General features: G+C 44.4%; 6 protein-coding genes across 6 annotated transcripts; 2 read left to right on the plus strand and 4 right to left on the minus strand.

The window, feature by feature from the left end:
• The first annotated feature begins 4,372 nt into the window (after positions 1-4,372).
• LOC117584659 (putative inorganic phosphate cotransporter) lies at positions 4,373-11,302 on the plus strand. Its single transcript, XM_034273686.1, has 5 exons — positions 4,373-4,987; positions 8,951-9,132; positions 9,196-9,642; positions 9,712-10,335; positions 10,400-11,302. Exons 1-5 carry the CDS (start codon positions 4,948-4,950, stop codon positions 10,634-10,636), a joined length of 1,530 nt encoding a protein of 509 aa, XP_034129577.1. The 5' UTR covers positions 4,373-4,947; the 3' UTR covers positions 10,637-11,302.
• Positions 11,303-11,439: 137 nt separating this feature from the next.
• On the plus strand, positions 11,440-13,224 carry LOC117584658 (putative inorganic phosphate cotransporter). Its single transcript, XM_034273685.1, has 3 exons — positions 11,440-11,485; positions 11,543-12,315; positions 12,378-13,224. The coding sequence occupies exons 1-3, from the start codon at positions 11,446-11,448 to the stop codon at positions 13,104-13,106; spliced, it is 1,542 nt and encodes a 513-aa protein (XP_034129576.1). The 5' UTR covers positions 11,440-11,445; the 3' UTR covers positions 13,107-13,224.
• Positions 13,198-15,379, minus strand: LOC117583916 (mitochondrial import receptor subunit TOM70). Its single transcript, XM_034272594.1, has 3 exons — positions 15,368-15,379; positions 14,262-15,234; positions 13,198-14,203 (listed from the first exon to the last, which is right to left on the minus strand). The coding sequence occupies exons 1-3, from the start codon at positions 15,377-15,379 to the stop codon at positions 13,419-13,421; spliced, it is 1,770 nt and encodes a 589-aa protein (XP_034128485.1). The 3' UTR covers positions 13,198-13,418.
• A 303-nt stretch (positions 15,380-15,682) lies between these two features.
• On the minus strand, positions 15,683-17,611 carry LOC117584656 (endoplasmic reticulum lectin 1). Its single transcript, XM_034273684.1, has 4 exons — positions 17,362-17,611; positions 17,183-17,297; positions 16,293-17,122; positions 15,683-16,237 (listed from the first exon to the last, which is right to left on the minus strand). Exons 1-4 carry the CDS (start codon positions 17,506-17,508, stop codon positions 15,743-15,745), a joined length of 1,587 nt encoding a protein of 528 aa, XP_034129575.1. The 5' UTR covers positions 17,509-17,611; the 3' UTR covers positions 15,683-15,742.
• Positions 17,612-17,752: 141 nt separating this feature from the next.
• LOC117584655 lies at positions 17,753-20,266 on the minus strand. Its single transcript, XM_034273683.1, has 3 exons — positions 18,947-20,266; positions 18,183-18,888; positions 17,753-18,120 (listed from the first exon to the last, which is right to left on the minus strand). The coding sequence occupies exons 1-3, from the start codon at positions 19,591-19,593 to the stop codon at positions 17,797-17,799; spliced, it is 1,677 nt and encodes a 558-aa protein (XP_034129574.1). The 5' UTR covers positions 19,594-20,266; the 3' UTR covers positions 17,753-17,796.
• A 1,863-nt stretch (positions 20,267-22,129) lies between these two features.
• Positions 22,130-22,794, minus strand: LOC117584663 (nuclear protein 1). Its single transcript, XM_034273691.1, has one exon. The coding sequence runs from the start codon at positions 22,643-22,645 to the stop codon at positions 22,439-22,441; it is 207 nt and encodes a 68-aa protein (XP_034129582.1). The 5' UTR covers positions 22,646-22,794; the 3' UTR covers positions 22,130-22,438.
• Between the last annotated feature and the right edge of the window lie 503 nt (positions 22,795-23,297).

The following is a 23,297-nucleotide window of genomic DNA, read 5'->3' on the forward strand; positions in this document are numbered from 1 at the left end:
AGCAGGTTAAATATTGTTTATAAATAACAGAATCACGTGTTAAAGGCTTGCCACCAGTTCGCCCCACCAGATCACTCGCAATCCGGCAGCTGGGACGTGTTTGCATGCTAAAAGTTCTTACAACTTTTCACACTTTGAATGACTTTTGACAACAATTAAAATACTTGCATTTCAATTACAATTATACATATTATATATGTATATGGGTATCGAATGCCAGGCCCCGGACCTAAGGGAATTATGAAACTTTTAAAAATACTCCTCGGCACTTTTGCCCACAATTAAAGTCCAATCATAAAGCGGCGCACACGACTGGTGGTGCGGTGGTGTTCATTGCAAGCCAATTTGCCAATTAAGTTATTAAAAACACCTTGTCGATGACACACACGATACGATCCACTCCGCTCTGGAGTGGGACGGGACTGACTCCCGCCCATAAATCCCGTCACTGGGACTTGACTTATTTTAAGTCGAAAGTCACATGCTGAGCTTTATGCCTCCGATTTGGCAGAACGGAATTGTTTGTACCCAGTTGGTGTGGAGCTTCCCCTGCTGGCCTCTTTGCCAATCTTATCTCAAGCCGAAGGCTCTGGTACAAAAGTCAGTGAATTTTCTGGCATTGTAAAGACTCTGACGGCTATAAAGATTAGAGCCGATATTATGGTTAGTACCATTGTAAAAGACATATTTTAGATAGCCAACTCTAGCTCGTTTCCTCGCCCAGTTTGTTTAGTTTTTTTGTTAGTTTATGGCGCACTCTGATATGGCAAAAAAACCCAGAACCAACGTAACCCCATGACCCATTGGCGGTGGCCGTGGTCAGCCTTCGTCTCAAGCGAGAACACTCAAACGCTCAAGAACCCCCCGTCCAGCTCCCACTTCACACCAAACCAAGCCAAGCCAATCCAAGCCACTCCACTCCACACTCCAATTTGTGGTCTCAGTTTTTGTATTCATTTGTTTTTTTTCTGCTCAACTTGTGGGTATATTGTATCTCTCGGCATCGATGACCCTCGAAATGTCAATTGGTGTGGCAATTTCCTTGCCTCCGCAATTCGTTTTCGTTTACGTTTTATTTGTGGCAACTATTTTAATTATTTAAGTATTTACTTACGTATTTTTTTTACTAAAATTGTTCTCGCCTTAACCGGCGAGATTGATTTATTGTCCAGAGCCGTTGAAACTTGTTAGCGACTGCCAAAACGTTTCGATCGTTTTTTTTTCAGCGGAAAATTGGGCACTAAAACCATGGAAGTTACGTGAAAGTTACCTTGAGAAAAGCAAGTTCATAGTATAGGTTGTGCCATGTACCATGGAGTGTATCCCAGTTAGGATCATGGGTCGGAGATATACCATATCTAATCTGGACACAATCGAGATATTTTTAGTTTACAACATCAAGATCCCCATGATAAAGATAAGTTTTGATAAAACTTCTGACTAAAGTCATGCCAAGTGTCAACACAAAAGATTTTAATTTGAAATGATGAATATTCATTTAGCACGCTAGATGATTGATACAAATATTCCCCTAGATTCTTTGTTCCTTAACTTGTGTCCTTCTATGGAATGACTTTTTATGCACGAGATGGAAATTGTCTTTTAATTTTTGGATTCTTTTTGATATGAGCTGCTCGCACATTGATTCAAAGGTCTTGGCTGTTTGGTTGACAAATTTCAGTCTGCATTCAACAGGTCGATGTTGTTAATACCCTTCCATATTTTGGGATGAATTTAAACATATTTAGTTTAATTTAAATCTGTTTTTGGAGCTATATGTAAACATGACCTCATGAAGTAATTTTATTCCTTCTACTTGTATTCCCATCCATTCCTCTCTTCTGTGCCTAAAACATACCCAAAGTGTTGTACCCCTTGCAAGGGAATTTCAGTATTATTATTTATATCGTTTTATTTTGGCGCCCCAACGCATCCCCCATTAATGGACATCAAATATAAAAGACTTTCTGGCCGCTTCAATTAATTTGCTGTACGAGTATATAACGCAAAATATTTTGTATGCGAGTTTAATATTGAGTGCTATGCTTCTGTCTGTCTGATTACCAGTTCAAGCTGGTAACATTTTCGGTCATGGACGATGGAAGCCAGTTTGAGCTAGTTTTTGGACATATGGTAGCGTGTGGCCTAGAGGGGGCAGCGTATGGGACGGGACCCGAGGGAGCCTACCGTACAGCTATATATTTATATTTTTGGGTGGGTATTGTGTTGTTCCGAATTTTTAGATATTTATATGAGAAAACATTTCAATTGCAGAGTTCCATTTCCCGTAGCCTGATGTTATGGGCGTTCGCTGACTCAATTGGCAATGACACAGCTAAAAAACAATAAACAATTTGGAAGATCATCTCAGAATCGTTAGATCATTAATTATTTGTGGGGGGAGAGCACTTATTGAAGTTTGTCACTTTTCATTAAGCAAAAGATGTAAAATTCCCAGTGCAAAAATGACCAGAAAGTGCAAATTGATGAGTAACTTTATTGAGGTAGAACTGCGCTGGTAGCAGAGCAATTATCTTGTGATCAAGCTGATCTTTCAAGTCTGGACAAAGTGTGCCATCGATAAGGTAGCAAGATAAACTAGGAATGGAATGCTCGATACATCAGCTGATTAACACGAGTCTCTCTCTCTCTCACTCTCTCTCACAATAGAATCAGAGAGTGCTAACACTTGTGGAGGGGAACTTTGTACAGTTCCATCGAGCTGTGATTTCCAATGCGCAGTCATTAAGATCACTCATTAAAACAGAGATCTCTTAAAATATATATGTATACCCCCCACAGTTATACAGATATTTGGATGTGTATTTGCTTTATATACCATAACTCGACTGCATTGAACCGCATCTGTAACTGGTTAAATCAAACAAAAAGTTTGTGTGTTGTGTGCACCAATTTATGCAGATAATTATAACAGCAACAACAAATACTTACTGAAGCTAAAATTGAAACAGCATTTGACTGGATCGGCATGGAACGAGAGAGAGATGCACAATAGAAGAGCGTCGGCGTCGGCGTCGGCGGTGGTACGAGGTGGTTCAACCGACTAAAACGATAAGCACACTCCCTTTCTCCGTCTCTCTCCCTCCATCCACGTTCACGTCTCCGTTGGTTTTGCACTAAATTGCATTGCATAAAGATCCAAACCGAAACCGAAACAGAAACCGAAACCCGCCTCTAACCGGTAAACGCTACTAACTAACTATCTATGTCTCTGGGCAAAAAAAAAGCAGCAGCAACAATACTAATTCTATTGGAGATACAACAAGTTGTCGCATATATTGAATGTAGATGCCTATGTACATGTGCTATACATATACCCTACACTCTACACTGTGGGGGATGTATGAACGCTGTAATATTCGGTCACATGAGCATTCTTGCGCTGTCAACAATTTGGATGATATTTATACATAGTATATACTCATCAAGAGGCATTCAAAGTCCAAGAATATGTACATATGTATTTCGTGCTGTTTTTTTGAGTTCTTCAAAATAATCTACAGAATATTTTACATATAAAAATGTATATGTATGGTAGGGCGAAAAAAAACTTTTGTTTTTCTCAAGTAATCAAAATAAGTAAAATTTCTTGATATTATATTTAAATAAAATTGAAAAAAGAATGCTTTTATTGTCATGATAAAGCGAGCATGAGGTATACATATGATGGTTCATGCCATTTGATCTTAAATCCGCTTTGAATATATGTACATATGTACTTATTTAAAAAAGGTCTTTTAAATGTTGTCTACTCATCCCTTAAAAATGTGAATGGCCATCCGTCTACGTTGATTCCCATGGAGAGCAGAGTGCATTGAAATCTATGTATGTAGTTATATTGTTTGTTAAGTTTTTATGGCTGTTTATAGAACGGGATATAAAACTGGCGCGTGCAAGTTCAACGACAACCGTTAGGTATTCAGCGCATAATCGATTGTTCCTATAAACTGAAATCGAAATCGAGTTTCAAATGAGCAAATAAAATAAAGTTCCTTGGGCGGGCGGCATAGTTTGAGTTTTGGGTTTGCGCTTTACGCTTTACGCATGTAGACGACGACGATCAACGTCTACTATGTCGATCGATTAAGATAGCAACAGTTGTTTATGATCAGCAGACATGCCGTGTGCACACACACACATCCATATATTTTATACATATGTATGTATGACAAATCAACTCCTTGATCCACGATCGGTTGGTTGACGAACCGTCGAACCCCCGAAGCCGCGCTAATAAAAAAAAAAACTCCAGCAGCAGCAGCAGACTGGCAGCCAGCAGCCAACAGCGACACCAGCGTCGATCGTCGCTTATCTGCTCACATATAAACTAAAGTCGGGGGGAATAATTTCTCATTTGTAATTTAAAAGGCGGCGTGCGCGGATCGAGCAGAGAACAAAGCGCCAAAAGCGGGGATCGAAGATCGTTAACAGTTTTACAGTTGTTGCCGTTTACGTTTGCGTGTGTGCTGAAAACATTGCTAAAACAAAACTCGACTCAAACACACACTCCACCCCACACACAGACACACTCCACACACAGAGCGAGCGAGAGAGAGAGAGAGAGAGAGAGATCGAGAGGCGGTGCACTACTGAAATAACGGAAGAGGGGCCAAAGCGAAAGAGACACAAGAAGTGCGTGGAGGAGGCAGCCAGCAGTCAGCAGCCCAGCCCCACTTGTCGTTCTCGTTCTCGTTGCGTGTGGTTTTGCGTTTTAATTGCGTTTTGTAATTGTTACGCATGCGCCAAGAGCAAGCCAAGTGTTAAGGAAGTAGAATATAGAGAGACAACGAACAAATTGTGTTTTGTGTGTGTGTGTGTGCGTTCGTGTCCGTGCGAGACCCTTAACCCATACATTTGAACCGATCCTGTGTAACCGTGGCGAAGGAACTGAGCAACTTGCTAACGTTGCAAAACAATAATCCCGAGATGACACAACAGCCGCAATGGGGCATAAACTTATCACGGTGTAAGTGTCCCATGTCCCATGTCACCCCCCTCTATCCAAACAGTTCTTCGCAAAAACTTGCCGTGTTATCTGCCAAGTCCGTAAACCCCGAACCCAACTTTGGGAGTGTGCTTTATGGAATATTAAATTCGTATCGAATGGGGGGGATGGATACGTTGAACTCCGCTCGGAGTATTCTTGAAATGAAATGTTTAAGCAAAGTATATTTGAGTGGTTTAACCGACATTGACCGACAACAAAATAAATTCCTAAATATATAATATATGTATACAGTTTTGTACATTGTATACCGACGCGATGCGATGCGATGTATAATGCATAAATGACAAAACAATGACAGAAGCGTTTCTGCCAGACACTTCCGATTCAGTTAGTGGTTTTATTAAGTATTTCGTGTCTCGCATTTTATTTCGGCTTTTTTGTTTGTTGCCTGCCATTCATCGTGGACTGGTCTGGACTGGAATGCTTCTTTTCCATCACATGTCCAAGCTGTTGGCATTCCCGGCACGCGTTAACATAATTCATACAAAATATTTTGCATACGATTTGCATGTGAAGTGAATCGTGGAACGGGGAAGTCGCTGCGTCAGATGTGTGTAGGCTGCTCAAAGCTAAACGCTTTGCAATGGTTCGAAAAACAGTTATTTATTATTTTATTGTAAACAGGAATGGGCTGCCAGCTTCCTCTGGCAACCTTTTGTTTAGTTCTTTTTTGGACAAGGTCAATGTTATACAGGAAGATTAGGCAATGTTGGGATCTATCTTTCAGCTGAGTTTCTCCCTTATTCCTCATTTCAATGAGGAATGTCCATTACTTACAGTTTTGTTCTGGCTTTATTTGCTTTTACTTGCCATACAATCAATAGCCTGTGGGCTGTAGCTGTAGCTGTTTGCTTAGCAAACAAAAACACACAGCGAATCGAATAAGCCTGGGAATGGGTTGAGTTTAACGTCTCGGAACGTACTCACATGGTTAGACGTGAGTTCCTAAGTATTTTGTTAGCCTAATGGGTTGTTAAGTCTATGACTTGGCCATAAATCATCGGATGCAGGGCATTGATTGGCACTTCAATGAATAATACACACCCCGCCAGAGTGCCTAAAACACCGAAAAAGTACCCCAACCCAGCCGCAGCAAGCTAATCGCTTTGTTTCATCACTTTCCCTGCACTCGTCTGCCCCAATTGTTTGATGCGATGCACGCTTATCGAACATGTGCGGGAAAGGGCGGTGAGGCGGTGGCATATCTCGTGGGCAGCAATCGCACATTACACTCGCCCCCCTCCCAAGCCCATTGACATAATTTTCGCAAGACCGCGGAAATGCAAGCGCCTCCAAGAAAATGATGTAAAAATGTGAAAATGTAATATTTGTACTTGTGCCGTGGCCGTGCTATCAATGCTCTGGTCTGGAACTGGACAGCAAAGATTGTCATACATACATACATACATACATACATATGTATGTACATACATTATATGTATATATGTACATATGCATGTATGTAATAATGAAGACAAAGAGTCAGAGACCCAGAAATGTCAAGAGACAGACAGGAGATTGTTTTCACTTTCTCATTATGGCAATGAGTGCATGGACACATATAATATATAAATACTTATAGGCAGTGAGAGATCTATTGGTTGGACACATAACTTTTCATACTAGGAGTTTTCTAGTAATTATCTACTGGAAAGTTTTACTCTAGAACGGGTTTACACTAGAAATTCATCAGAATTTATTCAGTACAATATTTACGCCACACTTCAATGATGTATCCCATTAAACTCCATACAGATTATAAAGATAATAAAATACTAGAAACTAATACCTAGATGGGGTAAGACTGTGCGTGTGTGTGTGTGTGTTACTCAATCCTGATTAAATCTTAACCAGCTTATCGTGTGTTGTGATGGGACTCAGACCGAGTGCGATCATATATTAACGCCAATAAGCGTGATTGGCCAAGTGAAATATAGCCATAATTCTGGAAGCATGATTAGCGCCTACATTTACATACATACGTAAAGACGGTGGCCTAATCAACTTATCACTTGGGCGAATTGTACAGAAAAGAGGTTGTTTTTTGTATATTTTTATTATTTATTTGACACTCGTGCGACTTTGGGGCGCTTATAAATTTTTCTTGTCGGCTTCGTTAAGCGACATGTCAAATATTGACACATGCTTAATTTTGCCAGCTTTTGGAGTTTCGCTTTTTCAAGCATGCAAAATATTTAATAATAATGTTAATTTATAAATAAAATAGGATGCCAGCCGGTGACGTCTTTTGGGGAAGTTTAATAAACTGAAACGAGTGAAAGATTGGTGTCTCGTTCTTCATAATAAAATCAAACATTGCCGCTTAATGGATCTTACGTAGCTGGTGGGGAAATGTCAATAGATGATCTAATAATATGATCATGAATTGGATTGTGATTATATTTACCTACGAACGCGGCTCGAGTTGTTTGCTCATTTCCAATGCAGACCTCAATGTTGTTTATTTGCTCTGCTAGTTAGAACAGAATAGAGAACGCTTTCGAATACTCATAGTATATTGTAGGTCAATGTTAACCCTTATTCTTAAGAAACTCTCTCAGTTAATTGATCAATTTAACCTTCAAAGTTGATGAACTTGAGCCACCAATTGAGTAAAGTTCCGCTGCCCCAAAAATGGGAGCCCTAAAAATGTACACTGAAGACCATTTAATTGGCAGTGCCTTCAGACCCGTTGCTTTATGGTCATTACTGGTTCTCCGTTTGATATACTTGAGATTATGCCATATGCACTCCAAGTGGTTTTATCGCAGATCTATCACACTTGGCACCTTATCAAAGCACAATTCCGCTTAACAATTTGATTATGATATTGGGGGGCGATGTCGTATAACCAGCGCGTTCCATCGATCGGCGCGCTTGGTGATTATTAGTGGCCCAAAGAACAAGTGCATAGCGCCGTTCTTTTCCATGGTACCCACCATAAACAATACACAGCCCAGGAAGCACTCGTATAGAGCCATAATTTCCACACAACGAAAATTCATTAAATTCCATTCCAGTAACAATGCAATAAAATAATTTCGAAATGAAGGCAAATAAATTTTCACCACACTCGACTTTACAGACAGCTCAACATATAATCATATTTTATTTAAATGATTTATATTAAACGATTTAAAGGAATATATATGGTTATAATATAATAAATGCTGTCAGGGGAAGCATTTTTCTGTGAGTCTGTAGATAATTATATGAGGAATGGACGTGCTTGGGAAATGTTATTCCCCTGGGATTTGTTTGCTAAGAAGAAAGTTTCAGTTGGAAGATTTGTGTATCTTAAAATCTATGAAATATAAGTGAAACATACAATAGATATTAGATCCACTCTTAAGTCTACAGTGAATATAAAATGACATCCACTGACATAAAAGGGCATTTGTTCATCTCTACGAGTACCTAATTGAAATATAAAATTAAAGAGCTTACAGAAATTTCGATCATGTTAATGGTAGACTAAAAGAATGGTTCATCCAACTCTTTGGATCACTTTTCGTTATCAATCAGTAATTTTCTTTTAAGGTGCAATCTTTTTAAAGTCAAATCGTGTGCGATAAATGATAGACTCAACTATGTAATTGATAGATACTCGTACTCGTAGCGCTACACTCGTAGGGCAATCAACTGCAATTTGAAGTTTATCAGCGCAAATTGATTTGTACCCAATTGACCAGCAGCAGCACCAGCAGCAGCACCAGCTCCAGCTCCAGCGATGAAGTGCTCTTCAAACTCGTCAAACTATTTATTCGCACGCTAACCAAATTAAATTGTCTAAAATTGTTTAAAACATTATGCGGTGCCCACGTGCCCTGCCCTGCCATCAAAATGTTTGACGCAAACAATTAATAAACAATAAAAACAACTCTGTTCACTCTCTCATTTGTTCTCCTTTTGTTTTTGCAGATTTTATAATACCGCAACGTGTGATATTGGCCATAATGGGGTTCCTGGCGATCCTCAATGCCTACACAATGCGTGTGTGCCTCTCGCAGGCCATCACGGTGCTGGTCATTAAGAAGAATGCCACGGACGAGGATAGTGATGTGGCCATCTGCGAACCGGATGAGCTGGATGATGGCACCAGCGTGAGTTTCAGCTAAAAAATGTTCATAAAGGAAACCCATTTTAAAGTTTAAATTTCCCCACAGTCTGGCGGCATTTATGATTGGTCGGAGGAGCTGCAGGGTCTGATCTTGTCCTCCTTCTACATTGGTTACATTGTCACGCACATTCCCGGCGGTCTGCTGGCCGAGAAGTTTGGCGGCAAATGGACCCTGGGCCTGGGCATCCTCTCCACAGCTGCGTTCACCATGCTCACACCTCTGGCCATTGAGAAGGGTGGCTCCGACTGGCTGATTGTGTCCCGTGTGCTGATGGGTCTGGGCGAGGGCACCACCTTCCCTGCCCTCAGTGTGCTCCTCGCTGCCTGGGTGCCTGCCAACGAACGTGGCAAGCTGGGAGCCTTGGTCTTGGGTGGCGGCCAGGTGGGCACCATCATGGGAAACCTTCTCTCGGGCGTCTTTCTGGATGATTACGACTGGCCATTTGTGTTCTACTTCTTTGGCGGCCTGGGCGTAATTTGGTTTGTCATCTTTGTAAGTGTCAAATGCACCTTGAGCACTTCTCTTTCCGACTCTAACTTTATGATTTGCTTGCCCCGAAAGGTTTTCCTGTGCTACAGCGATCCCTCGAGCCATCCCTTCATCAAGCCCAGCGAGAGGGAGTATCTTGCCAAGGAGATTGGAACAATTGGCCGCAACGAGAACCTGCCCCCAACGCCCTGGAAGGCCATCCTTACGAATCTGCCCATGTTTGCCCTGGTCTCTGCTCAGATTGGCCACGATTGGGGCTTCTACATTATGGTGACGGATCTGCCCAAGTACATGGCCGATGTGCTGCAGTTCTCCATCAAGGCCAACGGCCTGTACTCCTCCCTGCCCTATGTGATGATGTGGATTGTGTCCGTGGGCAGTGGCTTCGTTGCCGATTGGATGATCCGCAGGGGCATCATGAGCACAACGAATACCCGCAAGGTGATGACCGGTCTGGCTGCCTTTGGTCCGGCCATCTTCATGGTGGGCGCCTCATACGCTGGCTGTGATCGTGCTCTGGTTGTCGTACTCTTCACCATTTGCATGGGTCTGATGGGCGCCTACTATGCGGGCATGAAGCTCAGTCCCTTGGACATGAGCCCCAACTATGCTGGCACCCTGATGGCCATTACAAACGGCATTGGAGCCATTACGGGCGTCATAACGCCATATCTGGTGGGAGTGATGACACCAAATGTGAGTTAAAGAAAACTCTTTTGTAGTTTCAAGCATTCTTAATGGAACATTCCTCTAATTTTAGGCCTCGCTGCTCGAATGGCGCACTGTGTTCTGGGTGGCATTTGGCGTGCTGTGCGTCACCGCGGTCGTCTACTGTCTGTGGTCCTCTGGCGAGGTGCAACCGTTCAACAATGCACCCATACAGCCACGCTCCGTGGACTTTGAGGCCGAGGAGCGCAAGACCACGGACCTGAAGAGTCTCGAGTACAACGGCAACAACAGCACAACAGTGCATCAGCGTGGGGAGCGTAGCTCCTAAAGCGGCAGCCCCCACAGAATGTGCCATACTCTAGTGCTCTAGTTCAAAATGCTGTACCCCCGTGTGTCCATTTGTAGATATAATACGCATACGCCCTTAACTTTACTGCTCTTCCAGATAGCTAGCTAGTTGTATAGTATTTCCGATCTGGCCACCAGGGCCACCAAACTAATTAACTCTTAAGCAAAGAATTTACTTATGTACCAAGGGAGCAGCACGCCTCCTGTGTGTACAATATTCCTGTTATAGATAGCATAATAATCCTTAATCCCTAATCCCTAATCCCTAATCCCTAATTAATACTGTCGTCCTGTCGTTCGCCCAGCACATGTCCCCGCACATGCAACGTACTCTCTTAATTATTATTTAGTGTTTAATCGAAGCAGCAGCTGAAACGCTGAAACGCTGAAACCGATTTCAACGTCTAAGTTTAGATGGAGCAAGAAATGTATACCGAGTTCGTATTTGCCCGTAAAGCACCCACCCCCCCGTTGGATGGGCTGCTGAAATATTGTTTGAGTTTTAAAATTGTTGATCAATGTGTAACGCCAAAACGTGTTTTTAACAAACTCCGTTAAGACATAATTGTTTTTATGATGTTAGCCAAATAAAGTGCATAAAGAAAATAAACCAAAAAAAGAGAAGGAGCAATCCATTGAAATGGGAGACCTCTCCAAAAAGAGATCACTTTTTGGGCAATGACAACGTGTTTCTTGATTCGACTTTGCTGTCAGATATTTGTGCTAATTCCAAGAGCAAAGTTTTCTATTTAATTTATTCTACAAAAGTGACTTCCATTTGCATCCCAAATGTTTTCCCTCCAGCAAATGCTACGCGATCTTTTCAGCTGTGAGTATAACCCACCCAGGTTTAGCTTTTCTCAAATATTTCCATGAATCAAGCAAGATTTCAGTGTGCAGCAGCGTCTGGTGCTCTGCTGCTTCAGCCTGCTGGCCATCATCAATGCGTACACGATGCGATTATGCTTGGACCTCTCCCTGAAGCGCATTGTCCTGGAAGGTTGTGCTCGTCCACCTCCTCCGCAGCATGCAGCTGCCAAGATCCACAATTGGCTCACAGAACTGTCTGCCCGATTGAATCAGACGGAGAACATGTTAAGAGAAAGACTTCGGGCTGGAAGGGAGCATCTTTACCACCCCACCAAGAGGCCTCTGCCTGCAATCAAGCAGCCCCTTAAGCTGCCTTCCCGAGAGTCGGTATCTCGCGAGCGGATAAGCTGCTCTGAGCTGTGGTCGCGACAGACACAAACCCTGGTCACTGTGGCCTTCTATGCCGGCTACATGCTCACCCACATCCCAGGCGGCCGCCTGTCGGAGCGTTGTGGCGGCAAGTGGATCCTTGGAGCTGCCATAATCTTCTCGGCCATTCTCACGCTGCTAACGCCGCTGGCTGTGCGCCATGGTGGTCCGTATGCCCTGATGGCTGTCCGACTAGGCATTGGACTCTGCGAGGGTCCCACCTTTCCGGCAGTGTCTGCCATGCTGGCCCAGTGGGTGCCGCAGGAAGAGCGCGGACTTCTAGCCAGTGGCGTGCTGAGTGGAGGAGAGATTGGCATCACTTTGGTGCAGCTGCTCAGTGGTTTGGTGATGGCCGAGGAGGATTGGCCGGTGGGCTTCTATGTGGTTGGTGGTGGGGCAGTTGCCTGGTTCCTAGGATTTGTGAGTTGTGTGCCGTGGACTTGAGCCGTCGACTGTCTTAGCTGTCTCCTGTCTTACCGTAGATCCTCATCTGCCATAGCAAACCCGACAACTGTCCGTACATACAGAGCGAGGAGCGGGACTACATCAAGAGCCATGTGAGTGCCACACTGCTGGTAGCAGCCGACAATGCGGAAGGGCAACAACCACCGAAAGCGCCCTGGAGGAGCATGCTGATGAGTACGCCGTTGTGGGCCTTGGTTTCCGCCTCCATGCAGCACGATTGGAGTCAGCAGCAGTTCGGCCAGGAGTTGCAGGAAGTGCTGGAAGAACTCAGAGCCAAGGGCAGCACTCTGTGGGATGAACTGGAGGCCAGCATAATGGTAACAGCTCCGTATATCGGCAATTGGCTGGCGTCCCTCAGCACGGGCACCCTGAGCGACTATCTCATAGCGGAGCAGCTGCTCAGTCGCACAGAGACGCGTCGCTTCATGTCCTGGCTGGTGTTTGTGTGCGGCTCCATGTATATGGTACACCTGAAATCGGATGGTGCTCGCATCTGGCGTGTCCTGGCTGTGGGCGCTTACTATGCGGGCATCAAGTTGCTGCCTCTGGACATGAGTCCCAATTACGCTGGCACCCTGATGGGCATCTCAAATGGCATGGGTGCGCTGCCCGGCCTGCTGCTGCCCTACCTCCAAGAGTTCGAGGCTGACCACGCCATTGTGGGCAGCGTGCGTTCCGCTCTCTGGCTCATTTGTTCCGCTTACATATCCGCCGAAGTGCAGTCCTACAATCAACCTCAGGGCTAAGGCAACAAAGTCGCCACGTTACAGCTTGTACTTAATTTAATCTTACGTTTAAGCGTAGGCCATGTGTTCAGATTCCTAAGGCAAACAAAGATTTTACATGAAATCAAATCTAGACGCTTCAACGTCATCGTCGTACAATTTTATGCTAGAACTAAGGTTGGGGCGGGGGCACAAACAAGCGTTTGTTTTTGTTTTGTTTATATATATAAATAACAGGATTAACTTAACTACAAATAATGGGGTCTGCTGCCCGGTGGTGATGGTGTCCGGCATGCCAAATGCTAAATGCACATCTCTGCCGCTAAATACTCTCTACATGCCCGTGCCGCTCAATTGATTCATGGCCGAGATGGCGTTCATGTCGATGCCCAGATCCTTGGTGACATTAATTTGGGCAATGGCCGCATTGCGCAGCGAGTAGGAATGAACGACCTCCTCAAAGCTTTTGGAATAGCGAATGGCCTGCTCGAAGAGTTCAACAGCATGCTTCAGGTTGGCGCGCTGCACTTCGACGGTGCCGAGCGTCTCGTAAGCTTGCTCACATTTCGGGTCCAGCTCAATGGCCTTGTTGAGCGTATTGATAGCCGAATCAACATCGCCACGCCACTGCAGTGTCATGACAGCCTGGTGGACAAGCAGCGAAGCATTTGTCGGCGCCAACTTCATGGCCTTGTCATAGTATTGCTGCGCCTGCTGGAAATTCTGCTGGTCGGCCATCACCTGAGCCAACATGCTGTAGCACTCCACACATGTGGGGAACTGTTCGATTGCCTGCTCCAGCTTCCGCACCACACCTTCCAGACGCAGCTGATAGTTGGAAATTAGCGCCAAACGGTACTCGGTGTAGCATTTCTGAACGTAAGCAATGGCATGATTGGGAGCCAAGCGAATTGCCTTCTCGAACTGCTCCAGGGCCGGCTCAATGCTGTCCAACAGCAGCAGAATCTGTGCTCGCTGATGGTAAACATCAGCATTGTCGGGCTTCAACTTCTCGGCTGCTTCGAAATCGGCCAGAGCCTCCTCGCGCTTATTTACTTGCATAAAGAGTGAGGCACGCTTCAGGTAGGCATAGGCGCGGATTGTGTCATCCGCATCGGCTGGAAAGAGAATCCAGTGTTGGTAAGGGCTCACATTTAGGTGAAGAACTGTTCTTACCGTTGCCGATAATGGCATCAAAGTCTTGTTCGCTCTCTGTGTAGGTGCCACACAGAAGATGGATTGTGCCACGTAATAGCAGGGCCTCCACCTTGTACTGGGACTCGGATTCAGATGATTCGATTTCCTCTGTGCAGGCAGGTATAATTTCATCAAACTTCTCCTCGCGGAATGCGCTGTGGGCACGCAGGAAACCGCGCGCCGGTGTGTCCGCCATAGTCGATGGCGGCACGTTCATGGTCTGCAGTGGATCGGCGACAAAAGATTGCAAATATGTTCGGATAAAAGAGGTGGACGGCACTACAGGAACCCGGTCGCGCATATGCTTCTCGGCATCCACGCGCCCCGTCTCCTTGAGCACACGATCCGCATACATTATGCTCTGATTATTTTGGAACATTTCCAATATGCAGGTGGCAGTGACATCTTTCAAGCACTCTAGCATGTCTTTTGTGGCCTCGTGGGCACGTGCACGACGGAAGTAGGCCTTTGCATAGCGACGATTATAGGTCAAGGAGCTGGAGCAGTCTTCCTTCACCTTGCTCCACTTTTGCAACTTCTCGTAGGAGGCGGCGCGATTCTGGTAGAAGATTGCCATGTCAGTGCCGTTCTCCGGGGGGCACTTGTCAATGGCCTTGTCGTAGAAGATGATGGCTTCGTCGTACTTGCCATTGCGATAACAGTTGTTGCCCTCGTTCTTGTAGCTGTTGGCCTCCTTAACGGGTGACAGTTTCTCTCCCAGCTCGGCCGATTTTTGCTTTCGCTCTTGTTCCTTGTCCGGCGCTGTTCCGTCAATGGATGTCGCTTGTTTCTCGATCTTTCCCTTGGTCCGTTTTTTCTCCTCGCCACCGGTCGTGGCGTTCATCTTCCTGTACATATAAGTGCCCAGGCCGATGGCCAGGGGCGTGCCAATAAATAACGCAATCTGCCAGTTGCTCAACTTTACTGAGCGAAAGTTGAGTGCCATTCTGATCTAGTGTGTCTTCTGTTGGGCTGCAAATAAATAATAAAACAAATTGTGTAATAGTCCGTTTGCTTATCAACGGGCACGGGCCGGGCTGAGCTCCCGCTAAATGCCGGGTGCAGCCCCGAACACGTCTCCTAACCCTCAACCCCATTGATTTTTTCACACTCATTTGCGCCACTCAGCGACACGACACAGTACTTACTCTTTAAAAAACTTTATACTGAGGTCAATTTAGCAACTATGAGTTGTCGTTTGTAAGAGTTTCCTTTTCGAATTGTAGGATTTACAATGAAATTGTTTATCAGGCCTGCTGATTGTCGAAAAAAGGAAAGAGACGACCGAATTGGAAAATACGAAAAGGTGCTGGCCAGTGCTGACATGTGCGCGCAGTCCGACAGCTGTTGGGTGCCAATCACACAGAAGCGCGTGCAGTCAGGGTAAAAAAAAATGCAAATTAATTTACATATCCATGTATTTAAAATTAATTTACTAGAAATGGAATACGCGGGTGGCTCTATGAGCGTATTTTCTCTCCAGAGTCATCAGTGGTACGTTCCGGGGCAGGTGCCGGGCTCTCTGGCTGGCCTTCGTCACTAGTGAAGACCTTGTATAGGTTTTCGGGCTTCACCAGTCCGTGGGAGTCTGCATAGCGCAGGAGATCACAAATGATGGGCGATTCCACGACCAGGATATACTGGCATGTCTTTGGCTCCAGCAAGTACATGGACACGGCCGTTCCACTGGTGGTCACGGGCGTGCACGTCAGCTTGACATCCACCTCACGCGGCTGGCTGGTGCGATCACAATGTGTTCCCTTCACATAATGGTGCCAAATGGACGACGAGAAGCCGGTTCGGCGTGCTCCCTTGTCGGGATTTGATATGGCCCACTGGCGGTGTGACTCTTCCGAGAAGTAGCCAAGGAACAGTTCAACTTCACTATTCTTATCCTTGTGGAACTGTCGCACATGCTTGCCATAGCAGAATTCATAGCGCCACCAGCCGTTGCCCTGTAGAAAAGAAAATATTGGATTAAATATATTGATCTCAGTGGAAATTTCTTACCCCAATTAGGCAGTTGGCTCCCGATATAAACTGCCTGATGGGAGTCAGCTCATCGATGGAGCTGGGCTGTGTTCCAAGAGAAGATCCCGCTTTGGCGAGCAGAAGCTGTTGATATTCCTTCTCGGATTCCACTCCACCTTTGTTTATCAACTCCATTATGATTTTGTCGACATCGCCGCTGTGTTTCAGGGTTATTACTTCTCCCTCCTTTGGCCACGCCTTTGTAACAGGCTTATTTTCGGCATCGTTTGAGAGTATCAGATCGGACTCACTTTCGGCCCACTCGCTTAGCTCTGAGCGCAGCATGCTCAATGGCTTATGGGGCTCTGTTTCCGAATTGAAGCACTTGATGGTGGTCTCTTGGGTCTCCTCTGCATGGAAGCCAGGAATGACGCACAATGCAGAGGTCAGTATAATCGCCTCATAGTTGCAGGAGGAGGTCTCTTTGAAGGAGTAAATATCATCCTTGCCATGGGGATAGCACACATAGCGAACCGTTGTGGTGCGTTTAGCATCGATTATATAACACATGGTTCCGTCGGTGTACTCCATTTCGAAATACGGATAGCGCGTATTGTCAATCTTTATGGTCTTGTACTTGTGCTTTCCTCCATCCTTATGTTCCGCTTCCCAGGCCTTTGACAGCAGCTCCGTCTTCTCCTCGCTCCATTTGCCCAGGTAGTACTCGTGGAACTTGACGTTCTTGCCCTCGCGCTCCTCGTGATACTGCCGCACATGATGTCCATGGCAAATCTCGTAGGACCAATACGCTTCGATGCGGTACGAACAGGTTTGGCCAGAGAAAGTCGGCTTCAATAAACTGATTGGAGCTGCAAGAAGCGTACATTGGAAGGAATTACATTTATTACAACTAAATGTTTGCCACTTACACAGCTCTGGCATGTCGGACTTCTCCTCCTCCTTTGGTTTCTCCAGGGCGGGTATAAGACACTCGTATTTCTCTTTGTCGGTTGTAATGAACGATGTCAGTGCGTTGCCCAAATCCTTATAGACAACAACAAATATTAGCCACACACTCTGGCTTTAAATCATTCATTCGTAGACTTACTGGTTCACCACTTATCAAATCTGGCACGGCCCAGTCAATTCTGTACAAAATGGAATCGTCGAAATCCTTTGCTTCGTGGGACGCCACAGCGCAGAACAGTCCAAGCAGCAGCGCTGCTCTTATTGTATTTACTTCAACGCCCTTCATTTTTACTTTTAAAATGAGGCTACTTGAGTATTTTCATGCCAAAAAGAAATAAATAAAAATTGTTGAGCTACGTGTTGTTTTCCAAAACTAATGAGCAGCTGTTCGCCCCAGCCCGCGCAGTACTGTGAGTGCTTAAACAGAAAGAAGAAGAATTTAACCCGTTGCACTGTGAATGTTGGTTTTAAAACACAGATAAATCTATCGTACTGTGACCGTTGTAAAATGGAGACTTTAGAGGTTATTTTCAACATTTTGTTTTTATTTTCATTAATAAATATGGTGGGTTCCCTAACTCGTCTTCTCTGCAGTCGCTGTTTCCGTGCTCCCCCAGCCTGACTCTTTCGTCTGACCATGATCCAGTGGCATCTTTTCAATGGCATCCAGAATGAATTTAACGGAATGTGCTGTGCGCGGCAGCCACTCCATAATGCGGGAAGTGGTTGAGACCGGTGGCGGCGAATCGGCATCATCAACGAAATCAGCATCGCCGCCAGACAATGAGCGAACACCACCCAAATAATCCGTATAATCGTAGTCGCTCGTCAGCGGATTTACCTTGGAGTAGTAAATGGCAGCAAATGTCGAATAGATAATCAAAAGCGCTGTGCCCACCTATTGTTTGGAGGATTCAATTAGCTTAAACAAGTAACTCAGCTCAAGTGACATTAACTAACCTGAAAGGCAGCCCAAAACTTGTAGGAGCCCTCCGTAATGACGAAATCGTAGTAGCCCTTGAGTGGATCACCCTTGATGTAACGACCCTCACCAACATCCGTGTCTGCCTTGTCCTCTGCAGCCGCCTCACGTCTCTGGCGGAGTCCGCGCACGGAACTCACATCAGCCTTTTCACCCTTCAAACCCTTTTCAACCTTCTGAGGCCCAGGCTCAACTGTTGATGATGGCGTCGCCTCTTTCTCCTCCTCCTCCTCCTCCTCCTCCTCAGAGCTATCCGCAGCTGGAGTTGTACTCGAAGTGGATGTTGGCTTTTTCGTTGTGGTGCTCTTTTTGTTTTGATTCTTTTTATCTCCTTCGATTCGCGGTGGCTTTTTCGAATTAATTCTCATTTTTTGTTGCTGCTGCTGTCTAAGTCGATTCTTTTCGGCCTGTTTTTCCGCCTGTTCCTTGCGGAATTGTTCTGTGCTCTTTTGATGACGCTCAGCCATGGAATTCCAGGCGCTCATTAGTGCCTGGTAGAGATCCCAGAGTTGCTTTAGACTCTTGAGAACAGTTACCAAAGTGGATTCCTCCTGAACGGGAACAATCGCAGAATTTTGTGTGGATTGGGGTTGTGTCTGCTTGGCCAGCGGGGTCTCCGCCAGTGGACGACGCTGGAAACCCATGGGGTAGTCATACACCTCATCATAGGCAGGGTAAGGGGCGCTGTAAATGATAAAAGTTAGGATTCACTGAGAAATTAAAAAATAAAGCCGATTTTTACCGATTTGGCGGGGTTTGGAGCTTCCTGTGGTTTCCATCCCCAGCCGTAGGATGCGTTGCCACGGGCGATGCCTTCCAGGGCGCATAAAAGCCATCATAAGGGCGAGCTTGAGCCGCTCTGCCCTCAGATGAACCATCTCCTTCTCCATAGAAACTCTCTTCCGACTGCTGTTGCTCCTCCTGCTGATATGGATAATGTCCTGGCCCATAATCCTCGGCTGCATCATAATATGGATCCTGTTCGTTGGAGTCTTCTCTGCTCTGTGGTGGACCAAACAAATCTTGGCGCTGTGCCACAATGGGATCCATGCTTTCTGCATTCACAACCACCGCCCGCTGCTCCTCATAGAAGTCCTTACTCTGCCTGGTTGAAGGTTGCTCCTGAGTGGGAACACTGGAATTACTGGCCTCCCTGGCTATGCGCTCCACTGTGGCAGTCTCTTCTTTCGTGTCGGTTTGAGTTGCCGCTTGAAAATGGCTCCACATGCGATTCAGAATTAACAAGTCAGCACCATTAGATTGTGCACGTTCAGCCTCAATCAAAGCCACCACCGTGAGTGTGGACACGAAAAGCAACACGATGATCAGCCACATGGACGACAGACGCCGCTGCGACTGCTTCTCTGGCATCTCTTTGTACGCTGACATTATCCGTATTACAATTTTTCTTTTATGAACTGAAGTTTTTACTATTCCGGAATCCTTGATTTCGGATTTCTAGGCGCGGGCACGGCCAGTCGGCTTGCAGTTCAGTCGTCAACTAAACGAAGAATCTTCAATGATGATCCAGAAAAACCATCGCTCGGGGCATCGATGGTGCTAATACAAGGGAAATGTATCCACATTTACTACGAATATCTAGAACATCTTCGCGGGAGCCCCACCAAGTCTTCAGCTCGTTGAAAGGTGTTAATCCGTGTGCCGCGTGCATCATCGTTATTGGGCCGCTGCTCCAGTTTCGATTTAACGGTTCATTCGCCATCGAGTGCCACACCAATTAACATGTCCACAAGACATACTGGATGTCTTTGGTCCATTCCCATTCATTCTGATGCATAATCCCCGACTTGGTTGTTGTTGACTAGAAATTCGTTTTTTTTCGCGGTGAAAGTGTGCAATACTCGATAGGATTCATTGGAACATAGAAAATTTAAGAATCGAGCCCAAAGCGGAGAAATTTAGTAAGTCGTAATTGGTCGTAGTAGATCTTGGTATGTCGCCCAACGTCGCGTCGTGATGCACCGTCTGACGTGTGGCACGCGAACACTCACGACTTACAAAGTTGACTTATTTACCAATAGAATACAGGTACATATTTATGTTTGTATATATGTACATGTATATGGATACTTCAAGAGGAGCGTGTGTCTTTCATTAAAGTCAAAGAAAGAGATCTATTTCCACACTCAAAGAGTGGCCAAAAGGCCACAAAGGTGGCTGGTCTAGGGCATTGCGGGTGGTACTTATTACAAGTTTATCGAATATTACTAGAGAAGTTCATATAGACAAGCGACTTAAGTTGAGGACGAGTTTTAGATACGTAAACACAGCGAATAAAACGCGACTGTCAGGAATACATACATAAGTGATCTACAAACTGTTCCCAATTGTGATTTTAGGGGTTCCTTATGTATTTACATAAGTACATATGTTCATACGTAAATATATGTACATATGTATATATGTACTTTCAAATTTCATGAGATCTACAAGGCGTTATCCTCGCCAAATTGCCAATTCTGATGATTTTTCTAGATTGCACTGAAACCTTAATGCGTCATTTGTTTACCGCACCCCGACAAACTAGTTTCATTGCCACCCCAAAATTGTTTATTTGATTCTACGGATTTCACACTGGCTCTTCTGTTGTTGTTTTGTTTGAAACCTCTTGATTTCTGTGACTGAACTATAAATGTGAGAAAGAAAAGAGAATTCTGGAAATACGTACATATGTATGCAATTGTGTATGTAATGCGTGAATAATAAAACCTTGTTTGAAACAAAGCGATGCATCATGAAACTCAAGTGGTTGAAATATAACTGTTTGCTAGTATCTCATGATGATTAATATTCAGAACATACATACATATGTACATATGTAGAAGAACCACCTGATATGCCGCCTGTTTTATTGTTTACCAAATACCGAATATAAACAGAAACAACGCAATAAAAAGCCGGCAAAGTGTGCAAAGAGAGCGAGAGAATTCCATTAGAGTGGACCTGCCACGAAAAGATTTTGCTACACAAGTTTAACACAGAAAAAAAATGTTAATAATTTTACATGGAATGTTCGAGAATCGAAAATTGAAGCGATCCCACCTGTCACTAAACAAATTCATGCATGCTTCTTTTTTAGCTTTCTTACACCTCCTGTAAGCGGAAGAAATACATTCACACAGATATACGTATGTATGTATGCATACGCGTGTAAGCTTTGAACGATAATTTAAGGTCGCGGAAATATTTCCGTTTTGAAAGCAATTTCTAAATACATATGTATGTATGAATGTACGTATGTCTGTTTTCGTGTGATATTCCAAGTGGCTACGTTGATAACTGAAAACAAAGAAAACACTCAGTGTATCAATTGCATTGGCGGTCGCCGCTGATACTTGAAGATCGGCCAGCTGAGTGCAAATGAGTTCAACTAAAAGGCTATAAATATGCACTCAAATCGTTCGTAGGCACTTTTGAGGGGGTGGAAGGGACGGAACGCAACATTCGTCGACAAGGTGCATTCATTTAAGGTGAGAGCTTGTAGTTGTTTGCCTCTAACTTTTTAGTTCATTTCGTTTGTGTGTGTCTGCTGTGAGAGAGTGGGAAACCAAACACAAATTGATGCCTCACCTTTTGTGAACACACCTTCTGCATATGTATACGTTCAAACATGTGTGTATTAATATGAATACAAATACCACCTGAGAGAGCGTTGATTCCAAATGCTGGAAAGTTCTCGACAAAATGAAGCAAATGCAACACCTGAGAGAGGCCATGTTGTGTGGGTTTCTGGAAAGTTCTCAATCAAAAATACAATAATTTCAGTATTGTGGTTTCTCTTTATTGTGTATGTAATATCTAAATCAAACTTCATAATGTGAAACTCGCTATAGCTTATTATCTAGAAATTGTAAGTCTGAATTAAGTTTAGGAAATAGTTAAGCTAAGAGTAATATTTTTTTTGTTTGTGAAACTATAAGCAAATAAAAATATTATAGTGTTCACAAAAATGTTTCTTCCGTTTCTCTGCCTGCTTCATGGAAATGCAAAGCGTGTACTTCCAATGGCTGCTGCAGTCCTCTGCTCCTCACTCTCTCTCTCCTCCCACAAACGCAACTGCGACAGCCCGCTGCGCTGCTTTGATTTTTCAATTTCTTCTTGTTGCCTTTTCTTCTCGTTTGCCTTTTAGTAACTTAAATTCGATTATTTCTTCGTTTTCAACTCTCTTCAACTCCTTTCCTTTCTTTGATTCCGCGTTAGCGGCAGCCCTGCATCAGTTTTTGCAAGCCTTCTTAATGTTGTTGGTGTTGGTGTTCATGAGCTTGGTTAGGATTTTCCTTGAGTGACCGGAGGGGTCAAAGTGGTTGGTGTGCACGGAGGCCTCCTTCTTGGAGCGTTGCTTGCCGCCGTGGCCAGAAAAGATATGCTTGTCATAGTCGAAGTTGTAGTGCTCGTACTCATCAAAATGCGATTCGGACATGGTTGCTTGCGTTTTTAAATTTGACTAAAACGAACTGCAATATAATGCGTTTCCTTGGTTTTTTTTCTTTCTCTGCTGTGGCCTTTTGGCTGCAACTTTGGACGAACTTTTCACTGTAATACTTTTCCCTCCTCGCTGCAAAGAAACTTATTAAAATTTTCACTGCTATGTCGGACCTTTATATACACCAAGCTTGTGGTGTCAGGGAGCGCAGAGAGAGAAACATTAAAAGCTCTGACGTGGGGCTGCCAGAGTGCTGCGGCAACTGTGTTTTGTGGGCTCAAAATAAGGCTTATAATTTTTTAAACAGATTTGTTTTGTTTCAAAAAGTAGTATATATTTAAGATTTCTTAAGATACTTGTTGTTTTTGGTGATACAAGGAATATGTTAGATTTTCCAAGTCTTCTTAATAATTACCAACTGTATGGCAGCACCATGCCCGGTATAGTTCTCTCTTTTGCTCTCTCTCCCAAAGATTTTTGCTGCGCAATTTAATTTTTGTTGTTATAAGTATGTATTTACAAAGTGCGCGGTAAACAAAAAAACACAGCGCCAAACATATTTTCTTTGCATTGTCCATTTATTTAAATGTTTTCAGAATATTCTTATAATACACACGTTTTCAAACAACTGGTGGGGCAGGCGGTTGTT

Source organism: Drosophila guanche, unplaced genomic scaffold, assembly GCF_900245975.1.
Source record: "Drosophila guanche unplaced genomic scaffold, DGUA_6, whole genome shotgun sequence".
NCBI classification, from domain to species: Eukaryota; Metazoa; Arthropoda; class Insecta; order Diptera; family Drosophilidae; genus Drosophila; species Drosophila guanche.

What these genes read in the sequence shown, in the direction of transcription:
- LOC117584659 (XM_034273686.1), top strand. Translation starts at nt 4,948, where the DNA reads ATGACACAACAGCCGCAATGGGGCATAAACTTATCACGGT. An exon ending in GGGCATAAACTTATCACGGT is followed by an intron (nt 4,988 to 8,950) that starts GTAAGTGTCCCA and finishes TTGTTTTTGCAG; the next exon opens with ATTTTATAATACCGCAACGT. An exon ending in TGGGAGTGATGACACCAAAT is followed by an intron (nt 10,336 to 10,399) that starts GTGAGTTAAAGA and finishes CTCTAATTTTAG; the next exon opens with GCCTCGCTGCTCGAATGGCG.
- LOC117584658 (XM_034273685.1), top strand. Translation starts at nt 11,446, where the DNA reads ATGTTTTCCCTCCAGCAAATGCTACGCGATCTTTTCAGCT. An exon ending in GCTACGCGATCTTTTCAGCT is followed by an intron (nt 11,486 to 11,542) that starts GTGAGTATAACC and finishes GAATCAAGCAAG; the next exon opens with ATTTCAGTGTGCAGCAGCGT. An exon ending in TTGCCTGGTTCCTAGGATTT is followed by an intron (nt 12,316 to 12,377) that starts GTGAGTTGTGTG and finishes GTCTTACCGTAG; the next exon opens with ATCCTCATCTGCCATAGCAA.
- LOC117583916 (XM_034272594.1), bottom strand. An exon ending in TGATGCCATTATCGGCAACG is followed by an intron (nt 14,204 to 14,261) that starts GTAAGAACAGTT and finishes TTCTCTTTCCAG; the next exon opens with CCGATGCGGATGACACAATC.
- LOC117584656 (XM_034273684.1), bottom strand. Translation starts at nt 17,508, where the DNA reads ATGAAGGGCGTTGAAGTAAATACAATAAGAGCAGCGCTGCTGCTTGGA. An exon ending in ATTTGATAAGTGGTGAACCA is followed by an intron (nt 17,298 to 17,361) that starts GTAAGTCTACGA and finishes GTTGTCTATAAG; the next exon opens with GATTTGGGCAACGCACTGAC. An exon ending in GTCCGACATGCCAGAGCTGT is followed by an intron (nt 17,123 to 17,182) that starts GTAAGTGGCAAA and finishes CGCTTCTTGCAG; the next exon opens with CTCCAATCAGTTTATTGAAG.
- LOC117584655 (XM_034273683.1), bottom strand. Translation starts at nt 19,593, where the DNA reads ATGTCAGCGTACAAAGAGATGCCAGAGAAGCAGTCGCAGCGGCGTCTG. An exon ending in CTCCAAACCCCGCCAAATCG is followed by an intron (nt 18,889 to 18,946) that starts GTAAAAATCGGC and finishes TATCATTTACAG; the next exon opens with CGCCCCTTACCCTGCCTATG. An exon ending in AGTTTTGGGCTGCCTTTCAG is followed by an intron (nt 18,121 to 18,182) that starts GTTAGTTAATGT and finishes TCCAAACAATAG; the next exon opens with GTGGGCACAGCGCTTTTGAT.
- LOC117584663 (XM_034273691.1), bottom strand. Translation starts at nt 22,645, where the DNA reads ATGTCCGAATCGCATTTTGATGAGTACGAGCACTACAACTTCGACTAT.